General features: G+C 42.3%; 2 protein-coding genes across 3 annotated transcripts in view; one reads left to right on the top strand and one right to left on the bottom strand.

Annotated features, from left to right (window-relative positions):
- Nucleotides 1-19229, bottom strand: part of LOC122565276 (dedicator of cytokinesis protein 7-like) — a 191018-nt gene that overhangs the window by 108736 nt on the left and 63053 nt on the right. The window lies entirely within an intron of this gene.
- Nucleotides 5341-19021, top strand: angptl4 (angiopoietin-like 4). Its single transcript, XM_043721063.1, has 7 exons — nucleotides 5341-5925; nucleotides 7428-7538; nucleotides 8214-8328; nucleotides 14433-14546; nucleotides 14918-15013; nucleotides 15923-16198; nucleotides 17656-19021. Exons 1-7 carry the CDS (start codon nucleotides 5470-5472, stop codon nucleotides 17829-17831), a joined length of 1344 nt encoding a protein of 447 aa, XP_043576998.1. The 5' UTR covers nucleotides 5341-5469; the 3' UTR covers nucleotides 17832-19021.

Raw genomic sequence — 19229 nt, 5'->3', positions numbered from 1 at the left:
GAAATCCTTAAATCTCATAATGGTCGACTCCCACTGTGCAAATTTATTTAATTCAATTCATAGCAAGTTGGGTCTGAAAGTAACTAGCAGCCAGTGGAAATTCCAACATCCCATCCTTTCCTTTCCACATATGTGGTTGGGCCAGGAGTAATAAAACATACTGTTCAAGAAACTAACAGTAAACACATGGTTTAAATCAAATTCATTACCAATCACTCATGATATTAACTATTCAGAAAATACAATATATTGTATTACATCTGTGATCCCACTGACACTTTACATCAGTTTCAGAATTTTCAGTTTGCAGGCTCCAGCCTCTTTACCATGGATGTGCAATCCCCTTACATGTCCACCACCCACTCCTCCTTATCCCAATGGTCTCAGGGCTCTCCACTTCTTCCTGAAAAAAAAGACCTGAACTGTTCCCATCCACTACCAGCCTCGTCTGCCTGACCAAGCGCATCCTTCCCCTGAACAACTTCTCTTCTAACTCCTTCCACTTTCTTCAGGTCAGAGGGAGCGCCATGGTATTTGCGTGGGCCTCGGTTATGCTTGCTTCTTTGTGGACTATGTGCAATGTTCCTTGTTCCAGTCCTTTTCCAGCCTCTGACTGCAACTCTTTCTCTGGTGTATTGATGATATTATCGGTGCTGCTACCCTCCCTCCTCCAGAATTGGAAACGTTTTTAATTTTGTTTCCAATTTCCACCCTGCTCTCACCTTCACCTGGTCCATCTCTGACTCCACCCCACACCATTCCCTTCCTGAATATCTGTTTCTATTTCTGGAGGATAGACTGACCACCGATGTCCACTACAAATCCACGGTTACCTTGCCTATACATCCTCACACCCTACTCCCTATAAATAATTTATTTTCATTCTCTCAGTTCTTCTGTCTCATCGGTTCTGATGATATCAGCTTTGATGTCAACCTTCTTCCTCAACTGAGGATTCCCCAGCACCACAGCTGACAGGGCCCTCAGCTGGGTCCAATCCACCTTCCACACTTCAGCTCCCACCACCTCCCTTCCCTCCCACAACAGCAGTAGGGTCCCCTTTATTCTCACTTATCATCCCACTAGCATCCACATGGGACATCCTGACCCACTCCTCCTTCACTCCTAATACCTCATCCCTACAGTACCTTCCCCTGCAACCACAGAAGCCATAACACCTGCCCATTCACTTCCTCCCTCCTCAGTATCCAAGGGCCCAAACCCACCTTCCAGGTGAAGCAGCACATCACTCAATCTTGTTTACTGCATTTGCTGCTCATAGTATGGTCTCTTCTACAATGGGGGAAATGACACATAGACTGGGTGACCACTTTGCAGAACACCTACGTTTTGCCCACAAAAAAGCTCTGAGCTTTCAGTTGCCTGCCACTGCAACACACCACCTTGTTCCCTGGCCAACATCTCAGTCTCAGGTTTGCTGCAGTGTTCCAGTGAAGCTCTGTGCAAGCTGGAAGAACAGAACTGCATTTTCTGCTTGGGGACTCTACAGCTTTCAGGATTCAATATCGAGATCACCAATTTTAGGGCTTTTGGCATCTTCTCTCATGTTCTTACCTGAACCACCACCTACCAGCCATTATGCAAATTTATTTAATACAATTCACAGCAAATTAGGTCTGAAAAACAACCAGCAGCCAATGGACATTCCAACATTCCATCCTTTTCTTTTCACATATAATGTGGTTGGGCCAGGATTCATAAAATGTGTTGTTCAGGAAATTAATAGTGAACACATGGTCGAAGTAAAATCCATTACTAATCATTCATGATAGTAACTTCAGAAAACACAATATATTTTATTATGCTTTACGTCAGTTTCAGAATTTCCAGTTTGTGAGCTCCAGCCACCTTCACTTTTCCATGGACGTGCATCTCTTTACATGTCCATTCCCCCATCAGGATGGTCTCAGTGCTCTCCGCTTCTGTTATCACATGGTTTGCTACTACACACAACCCATTGTTAACCACTAATTGTCCCTGTTAATAAGTATTCGTTCTCCCATGTTGGTCGGTATCCATTCCTTTGTCTGTCCAATTTGTCCTCTCTCCCTCTGGGCTGTATCTCCACCTATCGTTTACCCCTTACCTCCTTGCCCTACCCGATCTTCTGCATAACTTTTTTTTTCCCAGGCTACCAACAGTTCTGAGGAAGGGTCACTGGGCCTGAAACATTAACTCTGCTTTTTCCAAGGTCCAGGACTATGTGCTGAGGGACACAGTAAAGCCTGGGGCAGCTGCTGCCAAGGCACAGTGGGGAAAGACCACTGTCTGAGATCTTCCTGCTGAAGTTAATTGGGGTCCATTCAGTTATTGGACTCTCCTATTGCCTCACTATATGTAAATATAGTCTCGTACATGTAAAAGATGCCTTTAGTTTGTTGGGATAGAGTCAAACTCAAACGTTTGTTTGTTTACTTGATATATTACTGCACAGAGACAAATTGCATTTGTGACTTTATATTATATACATACATATAAACAGAGATGTTTTTTTAATGAATGAAGTATGTTTTTGTCATTTTAAAAAAAAGTTAACTCTAATTTCTGTCCACAGATACTGCCAGACCTGCTGAGATTTTCCAGCAACTTTTGTTGTTGATTTCCAGATCCACAACTCTTTTGATTTATATTTTTGGAAATGTTCTATATTTTCTGAAAGACAAATTCTCTCTTAAATCAAGGCTATTTAATGTACAACAAAAAAAATTCTATTTGTCCTTATTGTACTCAAACCCCTCCACTGATGCTCTCACTCTAAAACATTGCTGCAGTTATTAGCTCTCCCATCAAATAGAAATTTGATTGTATATGAAGCCTTCAGGGTGTATAAGATCATTTCACAATTATGAAAGTACTTTTCATGTAGTCACAAACTTTGAATGTAGTCACTGTTGTAATGTAGGGAAAAGCAGCAGTTGATCTACACACAGGCTGTCATAATTTGGGGATGCTGGTGTTGGATAGTTACAACCTGATGAAGGAGCAGCGCTTCGAAAGGTAGTGCTTCCAAATAAACCTGTTAGACTATAACCTGGTGTTGTGTGATTTTTAACTTTGTACACACAGGCAAGTACCACAGACAGTGGTGAGATAATTGACCAGAAAATCTGCTTTAGTTGATGTTAGTTAAATGTTGGTCAAGGTAACAGTCTTGACAATTTATCACATAGAGCCATCAGATCTTTACATCCCTCTGAGGAAAGACAAAACTCATCAGTGTAGCACTCCATCAGTACTGCATTGAAGTGTCACCTTAAATTCTAGAGAGGAACTGAAGCTTATATGCTAATTGCTCAGAGGTGAAAGTCATCAAGAAGACCACCATTCTGATACATTATTCTTGTTAGCATGGTATTAAATTCTACATTGCACTGCAGTGCAAATAATTAGTCAATACCACAATTCAGAAAGTAAAGCAAGCAATGCATAGGAGCATGCGGGAAATGGGGTATCTGCATATTGCTGAACTGTAACTTTATTAAGAATGCTTTTTTTTTCTCTTTGAATTCAGAAAGACAAACATATTTTAGACAATCCACCACATGAAAAATAATCAAGAATTTGTGGTAAACATGTATCCTCATCAATTGCGGGTTTTAAATTCAACCCCCTGATGGGTTGGTGATGGGGGAGGAAAGTGTTCTATGTTATCCCAATAAAGACTCCAAATTTATCGTGTGGAAAATCGCAGCAAACGTGCAACCCCTTTGGTCCCTACTCACGAATGACAGTACTGTGCTGCTGCACTGCCTAAAATGCATTCAGAATTTGGGAGAACGCTTACTGGGGGTCAGCGGCAGACCATGACTGATACTAACTGTTAAGGGGTAAAATCAAGAACCAAAAACCAGAGAACTCCTATCAGCCTCTTTCCTGCAATCTCTCCATATGTTTCTCTCTCTCTCTCTCTCTCTCTCTCCCTCTCTCCCCCCCGTCTCTCCCTCCCCCCTCTCTCCCTGCCATTCTCTCTCTCTTTTTTCCTTTTCCAAATGCCTTCATGCAACAGAATGTGTTGAATTGGAGATGGTGAATCATAGTACTGGGCACTAAGCCACTGCTATGCAATATGGGCTAAACTACAGGATCGATCCGGATGTGGCTAATTTAACTGAAGCACAACCTGAGCTTTCTTCAAAGGAACCGCAGCCTTATTCAACAGCTCTTTCTTCCACTTCCAGACTCATCAATTCTAAAGTCACAATTTTTAAAGAAAATGTATGGACTGTTTATCGGGTTTACTCCTGGAAGCTTCTGACACAGAACTGCCCTGAGCCCAAAGGTCATTTGAAATCAAAATACGTAAAAATATAAAATGGCAGCCAGACTCCCCAAGTATTTAAAGTCAAAATTCAAAGGCACTATTTGAAGGTAGGGCAAAGAGAAATACTGATGACTTATCTTAACCCATTAAACATGAGATGTTTATCCAAGAGCAGTTAGCACTACTGCCTCACAACGCCAGGAACCCAGGTTCAATTCTAAACTCAGGGAACTGTTTAGAGTTGGCACCTTCTCCCTGTGGGTTTCCACTGAGTCCAAAAACGTGCAGGCTAAGTGGATTAGCCATGCTCAATTGCCCTATAGTGTCCAGGGATGTGCAGGCTAAGTGGATTAGTCAGGCTAATTGGGCGAAAGTGAGTACTGCAGATGCTGGAGATTAGAGTCAAGAGTGTGGTGCTGGAAAAGCACAGGCGGGAAGGAAGATTGACAGGTCATGAAGGTGCTGAGCTGGAAGGTTGGAATTGGGGTAAGGGGGGGGGGGAAATGAGGAAACTGGTGAAGTCCACATTGATGCCATGGGGTTGAAGCGTCCCGAGGCAGAAGATGAGGCGTTCTTCCTCCAGGCGTCAGGTGGTAAGGGAGTGGCGATGGGTGAGGCCTAGGACCTGCATGTCCTCGGCAGAGTTGGTTGGGGGGAAAGAGTTGAAATGTCCAGCCATGGGGTGGTGGGATTGATTGGTGCGGGCCTTGCTAATTGCCCCATATATCCAGGGATGCTCAGGCTAGGTGGATTAGCCAAGCTAAATTGCCCCATAGTGTCCAGGGACGTGTGGACTAGGTGGATTACTGAAGCTAAATTGCCCCATAGTGTCCAGGGATGTGTGGACTAGGTGGATTAGCCAGGGGAAATGTGAGATGAGAGGAGTATGGGTGGGGTCTGGCTACTTTGTAGGGTCGGTGTGTGCTCGATGGGCCAAATGGTCTCTGCCTGCACTGTGGGGATTTTATGATTCTATAATTCACTGCAGCCCGTTTTCCGTTCTGTCAGCCAGCGATGACACTGTGACTCTCCACTCCGTGTTGCCAACTTCATGCTGTTTAGCTGGGGGCGGCTCCCAGTCACTCCCGCTATTTAAAGGGGCAGACAGCGGCGGGGCAGCACAGAAGACAAGGAGAGACGCAGAGAGAAAGCACGATTATTTTTGAAGACAAAAAGAAATACAAGAGATGAAGCTGCCTTTCGCCGGCCCGCTGTGCATTGTTATCTGTGCGGCCAGTTTCACCGAGGGAGCTGCAGCTAAGAAGGGCAAGGACAGGCACATGCAGTTCGCCTCCTGGGACGAGGTGAACCTCATCGCCCACGGGCTCCTGCAGCTCGGACACGGCCTCAAGCAGCATGTGGACCGGAGCAAGGAGCAGCTCCGCCAGGTCATGGAGCAGCTGGGCTCCCACAACCGCAGCCTGGCCGAGCTGGCCGGCCGCCTCGATCAGCAGCGCTCCGGGCTGGAGCCGCCGAACCTGCCCGGGGCTCACCTGCCGCAGGTCTCCGCCAGCCTGCGGGCCAAGGTGGAGGAGATGGAGCAGGACAGGCTGAGGATGGACAGGGCGCTGCGGAGCGTGGAGGAGAAGGTGGAGAGCCTAGTGAGCAGGGACAGAGCTGGAAGCAGTTTTAACAGTATCCGAGTAAGTCACAAAGTGACACCTGTTGATATTTTACTGTAGTTTTTCAGTCTAATAGAGAACTTGATACCTTCCCTTTAGCAGTTAAAAGTGCATTAACTTATTTGTATGTGGACTTTTTACGAAGGGTATTGCAAAACAATTTGATTAGCCAATTATTTAATCGTGGTGTAAATAAGAATGCAGGAGGTTTTTTTGAGTAGATCTTTTGGAGTGAAAAATGAACTGGAACTGATCTTAGTGTGTAGGTGTTCCAAATAAGTGACACTGGTATCTGTAACAATCAGCCAGCAGCTTAAACAGCAGAAGTATTCGCTACCTCTTTATTGTTCTCATTTAACACTGAGACACTAAAACGATTTTGATTCGAAATTCGGGGGTGTTTTTGAAGTTAGAAAAGGGAAGTGGCATTCTGTTACCCCTCCTCTTCCCCCCCCCCCCCCCCAATGAGTTTACAAGGTGCACATATATAAGACCAGTACACTCCAATATAAACCGGACACTCGGAAATGCTGCACGTTGGCAATAATGGAAGACAGGGACATGTCCCAAAGAACACCTCAATGCTTACAACATGGGTTATGATTAATGCAATACGTCCCAGTCAGCAGTATATTAGACAATCGTGTAGTGCGTGTGGATCGTGATGTGAGCCACACTGCTGCCTGGGGTTAGGGATATACTGTACTTCACACCACTTAGTACAATCAGCATTGTACAGCAGCAATTCAGTCACTAAATATTACTGAGTTTGCTGAAAAAGGAGGTAGTATAATAAAACCTAGGAATAGGAAGAGAATAAAAAGAACTGGCCCTTTTTTTTAAAAGGAATCTGGATGCTGTAAATCAGAAAAAAATCCCTGAAATTTCACGAAAAGCTCAACAGATCTGGCAGCATCTGTGGAGAGAAATCAATTAATGTTTTGGGTGGAGGGACCCTTCCTCAGAACTATTTCTAATATTCTCTAACTTTCTAACATTCCAGCCCAATAATTTTCAAGGGTTGCCATCAGCCAATTTTTGCACTGCAAGATCCCACAAACAGCAAATGCATAAAGACCAGGCAATCTGTGTGTTTAGTGGTCAGTTGAGGGGAAAGTGATATCCAGGTCAATGAAGAGAATCTCTTTAAATCGTGCAAAGGGATTTTTTTCTCCATAACCACATAAATGGGCAACTTAATATCCATACCGCTCACTCAGCATTGCATTTTATAAGTATTAGCTTAGCTTATAGGCTGAAATCTTGATGTGAGATTTGAACTGACCATGTTTAGGTAGGAGATCCTTCAACTCAACTGAGTCTGACCGTTAAATCATGGCACAGATTGGTTTCCTTCTGATTTTGAGATTCGAGGAATGCATTCTTAAACTCTGTTGATCAACTTGTAGTCCAACCAGATATTGCCTTGTATAAAATTAATGCTCAGATTACAAATTTTCAGAAAACATGAATCATTTTTTAAAAATTTACTGAATTTTAAAATATTCATTTACTTTTTGCAGTCCATGGTGGTAACTCAAAGCAGAAACATTAATGAACTGTTGACAAAAATTGAAGACCAGCAGTTGCAGCTTGAAAAGCAGAGAGTTCAAATCCAGATTCTGCAAAACCAGGTGCGTGACTACAATAACAAATGGTAAATAAGTACAGATGAAACAATGTATGTGATAGGAATATTAAATATACACAGGCAAGGAGTATCTCTACTAAACACACAAGCATGTTATGTAACTAGAACAACAAATTTAACACTACTACCAAAACAAGGCAAGGGCATATGCATGGGCACATTGGAAAGCACGAGGCTGGAATTAATTGATCTTTTCCAAAATATTAGACACAGCCTACTTTGGTCGATGCCCCTGGAGTGGCAGAGAAGAAAAGTCAAAATCAGCCAAGGTTCCTCATTACTTTCCAATAGCTCCAGTATTCATTGAAAGTGTTGAGGTTTCAGGTATAGACAAGAGAGGATGTGTTCCAGTACCCTCCCATAATGTTGAATACTCTGCCAGCATTCACAGTCTAGGCTTAATGAACTAAACTGACTTGGGAAGGGTAGCATCGTGTCAGTTAGAACTGTACACAACTGGAAAGGAAAAAGCTGAAACACAAGTGCAAACATACTAAACTATTGAAACTCTTAATCAGGAGCACAGATTAAGATTTGTTATACATCCAAACACTGCTTTATATTAACTTGCTTCTGCATTTAGACTGATGTTGTCTTGTGTGTGTAATTTTGAATTGTAACAGAAGGGGAATTTAATCCAGTCTCCTCTCCAAAACAGCTGCCAGAAAACAAATTACAGCTTAAAGACAGTCCATACTGGAGGTCAATTTTCAAACAAAGAATGGAGATATTTCCTCATACACACAGCAGCATGGAGCCAAAGCCAGATGACAGTAAGTACACTCTTAGAAAAATTCCAGTAAAACACCCATTCCCAGACCTAACTGCAGGTGGGAAGGCAATGGAATCTGAATAAATACACCCTTTCCTCTTTCTCTCGTGTCATTACTCTAAGCTAGATCTATCTTTGAGGTAAAGGAGTTTGAAATAAAATTAAACCACAACCCTTCAGTTTACTGCTTTATTCCACAGGCTACTGTTGCTGTTATTAAAGTGGAAGTTCATAATAAGGAAAATTCCACTTTATTATTCTAAGGTCTGAGAAATCACTGCATGCATAGACAGACCAACACACCATGTGAGAACAAACATGAACAAACACATGCAACACACAGGAACCGACACAGTCTCATGTCACTGACTATGTACAGGTAATTAGGAGTTGTATATTTGGGGCTGCAAGAATGTGTTCATGCTTCCTTAACCTGGGGTTTCAAGTCGACAGATGTCTGGTATACTTGCGTTAACGTAGAAAGAGGGCCAGCTGGACTTTGAACATTCTGTGCAGAACACAACAGCAAATGGAATGTTTTTATGGCTGCTGGCCAACTGGGGGAAAGGGCACTCAAAACATTACAGGCAGAGAGAGCAAGGCAGGCAAATTCCTGGGAGACCCTTTTGCCTATAAACAGATTGGTTTTTTTTTTGTTTGTCAAATGTTTTTTAAAAATAAGTTTTTTTTTAAATCCACAAAGCCAGAATGTTAGGGGGTCTAGTAAATCAGCCAAGGCTCCTGGTCACTGGTCCCGACTGGAATGAGTGCATGAAGCAGGACCAGACTTGGCTGTGGTATTCCTCCTCTTTTACCCCCTCCCCCCCACACTGTTCAACATAAAAACACAGAATATAGGAGCAGAAGCATTCAAACCTGTTCTGCCATTCCAACTGAATACCCTGTTCTGCTCTCCCCAAATCCTTTTGATCCCTTTAGTCCTAAGAACTATACCTACACTGTTCTTGAAAGTCTTCAATATTTTAGCCTTCTTTGTTTCCAGTGCCAGAGAATTCCCCAGGCACACCACTCTTTTTCTAGGTGAAGAGATTTCTCCTTTGTCTCCCACTGAGTAGTGTTGTGCAAAGCCTCTTCCTTCTAAGGAGGAAGGGAATGGAGGAGAGAATTGATAGGTGTACAAGATCAGACTGGTTTGGATCAGAGATGGATAAAGAAAAGCTATTTCCATTTTCCAGTGGTACAAGAAATAAGGGATACAGGTTTTGACCAAGAAATGCAAGGTCAGATGTGAGGAAGGTTTTGTTTTTTTAAACAAGGAGTGGTAATGATCTAGAATCCTAAAATCTCTACAATGTGCGAGAGTCTATTCAGCTCATAGAGCACTCACCCCCAACCCTATTCCCAAAACCCTGCATTTACATTGCTAACCCACCTAGTCTGCACATCCCTCACTACTACAGACAGTTTAGAATAGCTAATCCACTGGGAGGACTGTGGGACGAAACCTACGCAGACACTGACACCATGCAAACTCCAAATAGACAGTCACTCAAGGGTGGAAATGAACCCAGGTCCCTGGCACTTGTGAGGCAGCAGTGCTGACAACTGAGCCACCATGCTGCTCTCTGGCTTCAGAGTTGGTGAGAAGTGGAGCCAGTCAATTGCTTTAAAAGGAAATTGGATGAGGACTTGAGGGAAAAACCCAAAGTGCAAAGTGGGGAAATAATGGGACTGACTGTGCTAGCGCTCTCTAGCATAATTCAAATATGATGTATGCAATAGCCTGTTTTATGCCATTAGAAAACACTCCAAGTGTTGGCATCTTCAGAGTTGAGATAGTGTGGAAAGAGGTTTCGGTTATGGGTAAGGCCTTTCTTTTTCCCTTTCAATAACCGTTCAAATATAAAAATATTTAATAGAGGTGTACAAGATCATGACCTGGTTTGGATCAAATACATAATAAAAATATATGTATGGGGGAGTAATTTTAAAAGGAGGGCTGAGAATTAAATATTAGCAAGAATCTGTATCAAATACTGCAGGATTATTAAGATCTGTACAGAAACATGAGGTTGACATTCACAGTGTAAAATTCCAGTCTCCACTTTGCCTTTTATGGATGTGCCTTGCTGTTTATTTACTATTTTTAAATGTCAAATCTGTAGCCTTTTCCCAATTTTATCTACCTTTTTAAAAACCCAGTGCTGTGTATGGCATATGTTTATTCCAGCCATGCTCCCAGTTCCAGGCAAGCCTTGTGCTCAAAGGCTGCTCAAAGCTGCTCACTGCATGAGGCAGTCCCACTGAATGGTTGCTGAGCCCTACTCCGATCCGACAGGAGCCAAGAAGGAGGAGGACTCTCCCAGAAAATGAGCTGTTCAGGAATTTCTTACGAATGAAATATAGCAGCTGTGGCTGCTCGCCAACTAGGTGAAAGTTGAATCTGCTGTGAGCTGGCCACAAGCTGGGAGGAAACATTAAAGACTTTTATCTGCAAAGTAGGAGAGAAGCTTAAACTGTTTTTTTGTTTTTAAAATAAAGCTGATGTGTGAATAATGTGGCTCAAAGCCAAGTGAGTGAAAGTTGAAGAGCCTGATTCATAACAGCTTCCCACTCCAGTCCTGAACTTCTGCGAGTTGTTATTTTCTCTGGATGAGCACTTCCCTCATGCAGATTTTTTTTCCTTCTTCAATTCTTCCCATAACACGCTGACCTTTACTCCACTTCCAAACGAGGCAGTTAGTAGGAAGTGTGTCAAAAGCAAAGATAGAGACTGCCCTTGCAGAGGGCTTCAGCTTTGGGCCACTTGCTTCCATTTAAGCCATTGCCAGAGTATGTCCCAATCCAGTGACCCAGAGGGTTTTATTTATCTGGGTAAACCTCAGACCCTGAGCTGCTGTCACTACATTTCATAATTCACCAAATATATCATGATCACCTCCTTTCCCCACCCCTCCACCCCACTTCAGTCAGTAACAATAAATATTTTATCTGAAGTACGTGACCTGCAGCAACAAAGCCAATAGCTAATATGTCTAATGTGCTTAATTACCAATATTGGAAATTTGAGTTTAAATATCTATGGAAAGCAATTTCTTGAAACACGGGTGGACCATTCAGCCTTCAGTCTTTTCCTCCATTCAGTTGGATCACTATTTTTTGTAACTCTCATCTATTTACTGTATTCATCTTTGTTTTAAATGTCATTAACCTGAGTTGAACTAGGGCATTACTTGATCTACCCTCCCCAACACCCACACAAGTTCATCTTCAAGTTCAGTACCTTGTTTAGAAATGCAAGCAATACTCACCACCATAATTCAAGATATTTAGTTCAAGCTGATTAAATACCCTTGTAATTATATTATTCATTGTCATTTGTTTACTAAAGTTTAAATCTTTGCTTCCCATCAGTTTTAAATGCAATCACAGACATAAACAGAAACCTCATTGATTAGCAAAGGCTCCATCACACTAAGCTCCTTTTAAACAAATTGAGTATTTTAAACAGTACATGACTCTGAAAGCATCTCCATAATGGATGTGACTAGTTTTTAAACAGTACTTTGAGTGTGGTGTCAAAGTAGCTGTCTGGATAGGCCTGAGACTGTCTGCACTCTGTTCATATCTTTAAAATATAAAGTGAACATAAATCCTATACAGAGCCATACCTCAAAAATAACCTGCATTTTCATAGCACCTTCAACATGGAAAATTATCTGAAGGTGCTTGGAAAAATGGACACCAGAAGGAAAAGAGATTGATGGGATTGCTTTGGTGAAAGAGGTGGTTTCAGTGAGCCTCTGAAAGGAAGGGGATGAGAGAAGTAACGAGGAAGCAAGGTGAATTTCAGAGTGTAGGGCTTACTGGACTGAAGGAACTTTTTTGCTAATGGTTGGTTGTAGGGTGGGTGCGATGGTCAGAGCCTGAGAGCTGTGTTTTCAGGGAGGCTAGAGTACTTTCCAGAGGTGTAGAGGAATAAAACTGTGGTGGATTTAAGATAAACTCCATTGTGGTAAGCGCTTGAAAGTTAGTGCAGCTCTGAAACTTGGAATGATGAGCAAGCTGAACCATGGAGTTAGGGTTGAGCTGACCTTTAGAGTATAGAATTGGGGAGCATTGGACCCTGAGGGTTTTGCTGTAAATGGGATTTTTACAATGCAGAGAATATACAGTTGGTAAATGTGTTAAATAGGATGAAATTATGACGAGGCTGGTATACAATAACTCTACACAGTAAGCGTACACAAACATCCTGTGCCACACATTTGCCAAAAGTGCCAAATATACATCTAACACCCTGTAATATACATACCTAGTTTATAATTTAACATTAACTAATTAAAAATTTTGGCACTTCAAAATTTGAATCAACTAATTCCATTGTGAGATGAAATACTGAGCCAACAGACCCTTTATCAGTGACAAGCACTCAGCAGGAAGTCTGAGATTGAGCGGGGAAACTAGCAACAGAACTGGGCATTAAAACTAGAGCAAACAAACACACACAGTTCAGCAAGTGTTAATTGCCTCAAGTGACCTAGTGTTCTCTGATTAAGCCGTAAGGAATGCCTGACTGTATCTGCCTGGAGGGGCACAGCAGGATCCTGAGACAACTGGGTAAAAGTTCACATTGACGTCAGCCTTCAGAAAAACCCCAGCAAAGCCTCCTAATCCTTTCACCCTGAACAGCACTGAGCTGCTTCTGTTACAAAATAAAGCAGCACAGAGTGACCTGCAGCTCCAATGCAGAACTGAACGTACCAATCAACCAGATTCAAACTTGGCTCTGTAACCCACACCTCAAAAGTTAACTAAAGCATAGAAACTGTGTGGATTTTTAAAGAGGTGTTCAACACTGTCACTAAAGCACTAAAAAAAAACCCAGGGATTCTCATTTACATATCCCCACTTTCATGTAGGAGAGATTTAAAAGTGGGGTTTATCATTGTCCGAGTGAAAAATATAAACTAAAAGTGAATCTAGAGACAAACTGAATGGAAATGGTTAATTAATCTAAAATTTTGGGTGAATTCCATCCTGTTTAACTCAAAACTTGGAAATACTTAATGCTTTCTTCACTCATTTATTTCAGTTGACTAAGTCAGAAATCACTTAACACCAGGTAATAGTCCAACAGGTTTACTTGAAATCACAAGCTTTTGGAGCATAGCCCCTTCATCGGATCTAGTGAGAGGGAAGCACACAGAACACACAATTTATGGGAAGAGAGATCAAAAGATCATACAAATTGTGTGAGTGGAGTGTCGAATAAGTCTCTGCAAGTGACCAAGAGTGTCAGACAGTGTTAGCAAAGTGTCAGTGGCTGAATAGCAAGCGAAGGGTTGACCCATAATCCAACTAAATAAGGCAGAGATAATTATAAAAAAGTAAAAATAAGGTGGCATCGTATGATTTCTGACTTTGTCCACTCCAGTCCGACACAGGCACTTCCACATCATTATTTCAGCTGGAGCGAAGAGGAAAAAATACTCCCTGTTCAGTCTCTGGTTAAAATAATAGAGCTAAAAGTAGGGTTGGTGGGGGGATAAACTCCTCCCATTGGTCGTGCAATCTCTTATGTAATTTAGCCACTCCCACAGATACACATGGCCTCCACCCACTTCAGATGTTCAACTGTGGGGTAAAGGACATATTTATTGCAGCACAGAAGCTGAACTTTTAACAATAGCTTGTACTGAGTTGGCAGTGCTGAGTCGCCATGGTTTGAAGTTCAGGCAAATAGCCCTCAAAGAGAAATTGTATTTCTCAAGATTCTGAAACTTATGTATTCCGAGTTGAACCACTGTCTTTGGAAAGAGTAAAGCTTTTATTGAACATAAACTTACTATAAACATCCCTTAAGGGGTATAAATTCATTAAAGCAAAAGTTTTGGTAATGTTACCTTTGTGCCTTCTGCAAATGAGAATTAAGAAGAAAACATAGCAAGAAACAAGAATCTTTTAGTTTCTTTGCCCTGCCTCCAATTTAATAGCTTCACATTTAACACCTGGAGAAAACTTTGTTTCCGTGCTGTATAACTTTTGATGTGAGAATATCTGCAGGAATAGACTGAAATGCGGACAAGTAAGAGTGAATAAATGCCTGATACCTAACAAGTGCACACTCTTCCTTTCTTGTAGAACTGCCATCTGATTGTCACCAATTATACTTGGAAGGACAGCGAATCACCAGTGTGTACAAAATCCAGCCAATAGGCTCAAAGCCCTTTGAAGCATTCTGTCAAATGACAGAAGGTAAGAATTTTAACATCACTGGAGACTGAGTCTGGAACTCTCCAGAAAATGAGGCCAGAACTGTTCCCAAAAATGGGGTCAAAGGTTTACTTCCTTTTTGTTGAAAAAGGGTCCAGGGCCGAAGGTCTTATTTAAAGAGGATGAGAACCTGCTTATGGATACAGTGCGAGGGAGCTGTTGTTACTCAGGAATGAGGATGCGACTAACCTCTTTGTTCCTGGCAACAAAGCTCGGGAGGGGCTAGAAAAGGAGCGGGGGTAAGAATGACCACAGGAAACACAGAACTGCTTTTGATTTTGTCAGATCTAATTTTACACCTCATCCATCTGGGCAAGTCTACATGAGTTCATAAAATATTTGTCTTCCAACAGAAGGTGGCTGGACTGTGATCCAGAGAAGGAGGGATGGGTCAGTGGACTTTGACCGCCTCTGGCAAGCTTACAAGAATGGATTTGGCAACCTGACTGGTAAGCAGGACTCAGCAGGCCTATTCACTACGGATATTGGCTCACTTCAAAAGAAGCCAAGCTTACAATGGGTTGGTTCCTCTGGGTCAATTCAGCCCTGGCTCCAGAACCTGATGGCCAGGCAATAAAGTGAGTGAGAGATGAGGGTAGGAATATACCATTCTTTTAGTGGAATACTGAAGCACATTTTGAATCCAATGCCTTCGGAAGAGGTAGGGAGTAAACAGGAAACCGTACGAAGATAAATATTTCATTTGTTAGATGCACAATATGAACAATGTTTGGACACTAATAGGACATCAGTGAACGAGATGGGCTTTAGTATCTAAATGTTCCCTTGCTTTATCTGGTCTATTTCTGACTCCAAACTCACAGGTCCACAGGGTCTGTTCCCATGCTGTACATCTCTATGACTCTATAACACAAGTGAGTCTTCACTCTCCTCTGGAGTGACCTCACAAACCACTCTGTTGTACAGAATTGGCTTTGCTCATGACCCCTGAATCAAATTAACAAACAAATTGCACACAGCAAGGCCATCATAATAAGCAGGTAATCTTTTTGCTGATGTCAACAAACCGCAGAATATTGGACAGAACACACTGAAACATTAGTGAGAGTCACCAGATGATCACAGGGTGCGCTGTCATTAGAGAGAGATGACTGGTGGCGAGTGTTAAACTGAGGCTCACCAGGCTTCAGGTGAAAAAAGAGATTAAAGGCCAGCTTGACCACCTTGGCCAGTGTGGGAACTGAACCCATGCAGTTTGGCATCCCTACATCACAATCCATCCATCCAGCCAACTGAGCCAATCTACCATAGAGAGGATCATCAAGAGCAATTCAGCAAATCCTCATTTAACAAATAGAATTCTCTGTTCTGTTCTGATCAGACGCTCTTGATTTCAGGTGAATTCTGGCTGGGTCTGGAGAAACTTTATACCATTGTGCGCCAGGGTGGATATCTGTTGCGTATTGAGCTGGAGGACTGGGAGAATCACACTGAGTACACTGAATATCCATTCAGCCTGGGCAGCGAGGCCACTGACTACACCATGACCCTAAAGAGCCCCATTTCTGGAAACCTCAAGAATGCCATCCGGGAGTCGAGTGGACTGGGCTTTTCAACTCGGGACCAGGACCACGACCTGAAGTTCAACATGAGCTGTGCAAAACACCTAACAGGTCAGTCCTCAGGCAGACCCAAAAAATGCTTGAATTTTAAAACAATATCATGTTCCTCCTTGGTTTCCCTCGAGAACAATGGAATTTCAGGCTCACTGGCATCTCTGCAAATATGAGCTATTTGTAAAAATTAGAGAAGCTGGGATTGGATCAAAAAATGAGCATTCATGGGATATGGGCATCACTGGCTGGCCAGCATTTATTGCCTGTCCCCAGTGCCCTTGAGAAGGTGGTGGTGAATTGCCACCTTGAACCATCTCAGTCCATTTGTTGTAGGTAGACACTTAATGCTGTCACGGAGGGACTTGCAGGAGTTGGAGCCAGCAACACACTTGGCTCCTTTGGATGGCAAACATTAAAAAAAAATAACCTAATGGGTGAAATTGAGGAGTATAAAATGGAGAAACTATTTCTTCAGGCAAGTGAGTTGGTAACCAAAGGCCCCAGGTTCAAACTAATTGTCAATAGAACTTGAAGACTATTTTCACGAAGAATAGTGTTCTGATCTGGAAAGGATGACAGAAACAAACTCCAGTGGAACTTCTAAGCAGTGATTGACACGTCCTTAGAAAAGAAAAGCTTTCAGGGTCTGGGGAGAAGCTAAGGTGTGGGTCTAATTGGACAGATTTTTCAAAGAGCTAGAACCACATGATGGGCTGAATGGCTGCACTGTAGGATGCTATACCCAGGCACCACAGTATAAGAGGTTGAGGAAGGGAACAAGGAGGAGGGAAACTTATGCTAGCCATCCACACACTGATTTCGAGGCAGAACTCTGCACTATGCTTTAGGGAGATGCTACTTCTGCAGTCTCCTTAGGGGTCATCAGCAGCAGATGGACTGAATGGACAGAAATGTCCTGGGATATCACATGCTTCGAACTGCAGAGTAGTGGAGAGGCTGGGCGTAGATCTACCTATGTGTCGGTGACTTCAGGGCAGTAGTCCCTGCACACTGGGAGCTAGCGAGGCCTTTATTTCAACAGAATGGGTGTTTCCCAAAGGATAGATTCTATGTCAAACCAGTTGGAACCTTGATCCAACATTGGGAAGAAGTGACGCTAACCGAGAATGCTGAAGAAACTCACGAAGTTTGTTAGCATCTGTGGAGTGTGAAAAACCAGAATTATGTTTTGACTCTGGCTTGATTTCTTCATGAGAAGATACTGCCAGACCTGCTGAGTTTCTCCAGAATTGTTTGTTTCAGATTTCCAACATCTGCAACATTTTGCTTTTGTTTTGCTGAAAAACAGCTGTTCTGGTTTTGAGATTGGGAGAACTGGGGGTGAGTTCCTGTCCAGTGTCTCCCACAGGTGGTCATGAGCATTCTGCCTCCCTGCCCACCTCAATGCTGACTGGTTCTACATGCATTAAATACATGGCAGACTCGACATTTTACTGGAGCTGTGAGCTGGCTTGTTTTCCACAGCTTTAATGGCATCTTTCTGTCTATTCCAGGTGGATGGTGGTTCACTACGTGTGGACAGGCCAACCTGAATGGCAAGTATTTTGCCAGCAAGCCCCGACAGAGACATGAGAGGAAACAGGGAATATTCTGGAAGCCCTGGAAAGGCAGAAATTACCCACTGAAAACCACAACAATGATGATTCGCCCTATGGAACTAGAGGCATAAACGACAACAACTCAGATTCTGGCAGAGACTGTGTGGGTGAGAGTGATAGAGTGAGACAGAGATAGAATACAGAAAAGCAGTCACTGTTTACATCTGGGATGAGAATACAATGCAATATTTTAAAGGAAAATGGATGCACTGACTAGAGTCTCCAAACATGTATAATTTTTATCTGTTTATGCAACAAAACAATGCAGTAAGTATCACAGGATTAACAGCTGAGCTATGCAAGCATATCCAAAGTCCACAAAGCCACTAAGCAGCTATTAGTTTTACTTGAGTGTTTTTTTTTCAATTTTTAAGTTAATAACATGTAAATGCAGCTAACTTCTGTAAAAGAAAGTTTGTGAGCTTTCCCAATATGCAATTTCACCCTTTGCTCACTGATCATTCAGCAATTTACTACATCACTCAAATCCAAGCATCCCAGAGCTAACTCTCATTTCAGCTGCATTAGGAGTAATCTGTACTTCAGAAAACAGTGTACACATCACTGCCACTGGGCATACAGTGAGCTGACACTAGTGTCAGAATACTAGAGAATTACTAAGTCCCTGGACATTATATTGGTAAAAGGTTTGTCAAAGTGCACCATTCTATCACTGAAGGGCCAGGCCAAGACTGTCAGAAGCAAAGCAACAGCACACTGTAGCTTCTTAAATGTCAGTGGCTCTGAAAGGAACCCTTTCTTTGTACTTCCATAAAATTGCTGTGCTTTTTCTCTGAAATAAAGTTAAACAGATATATTGTTTCTGGTGAACCTATACAGTAAATGTGGGTGCAATCTTGGCACTGGCATAAACCCAGAGTGACAGGCCTGGATTCAGGTGCCTACAATATCACATCCTGAGTGCGCTAGTCACTGTTTAAACCAGCTTCTCTGTTACACTTGTAGCTTGATTCCTACTTAAAGGAATGTGTCCAAGTCATATTGACTTTATCACCATGGCTATGAATAGCTTCAGAATTGAGACTATTAATTGTTTCTTTTGTTTGCCTTTATGTATTTAAACATTTAATATTCCAAATTTGCCTTTTGTAATTTATAAAAATGGCTGAGCCTCTCCCAGAGAGGAATGAGTCACCCTCTATCATCTGCTGTACAGAACCTTTAAAGCCTGTTATTTTAATATCAAATGATTTCTTTAATCATATTTTGTCTAAAAAAAAAACTATCCTTTTGGTTTAAATATTTGTCTGGTCTATTTGCTTATTACTGTGGGGAGTGGGAGTTGGATTTACAATTAACGTCTGATGTGGCCGTCTTAGCATGACATCATTCTCCATACACCATAGGTACAGAGAGTTGCTAAAGAGAAAAGATCAAAGTACATTTACTTTACCTTCCACCATCCTGATAGTTGTACAACATAACGATAATGGAGTTGTTTCCTCAGT

The sequence above is a fragment of the Chiloscyllium plagiosum genome, chromosome 31 (genome assembly GCF_004010195.1).
Source record: "Chiloscyllium plagiosum isolate BGI_BamShark_2017 chromosome 31, ASM401019v2, whole genome shotgun sequence".
Classification (NCBI taxonomy): Eukaryota; Metazoa; Chordata; class Chondrichthyes; order Orectolobiformes; family Hemiscylliidae; genus Chiloscyllium; species Chiloscyllium plagiosum.
Note: the sequence above shows the minus strand (reverse complement) of the source record. Positions and strands in the feature narration are given on the sequence as shown.

Excerpts from the sequence above, each read along its gene's own strand:
- angptl4 (XM_043721063.1), top strand. The coding sequence starts at position 5,470 with ATGAAGCTGCCTTTCGCCGGCCCGCTGTGCATTGTTATCTGTGCGGCC. Across the intron at positions 7,539-8,213 it reads TCCAGATTCTGCAAAACCAG|CTGCCAGAAAACAAATTACA; the intron begins GTGCGTGACTAC and ends TCTCCAAAACAG. Across the intron at positions 8,329-14,432 it reads GGAGCCAAAGCCAGATGACA|AACTGCCATCTGATTGTCAC; the intron begins GTAAGTACACTC and ends CCTTTCTTGTAG.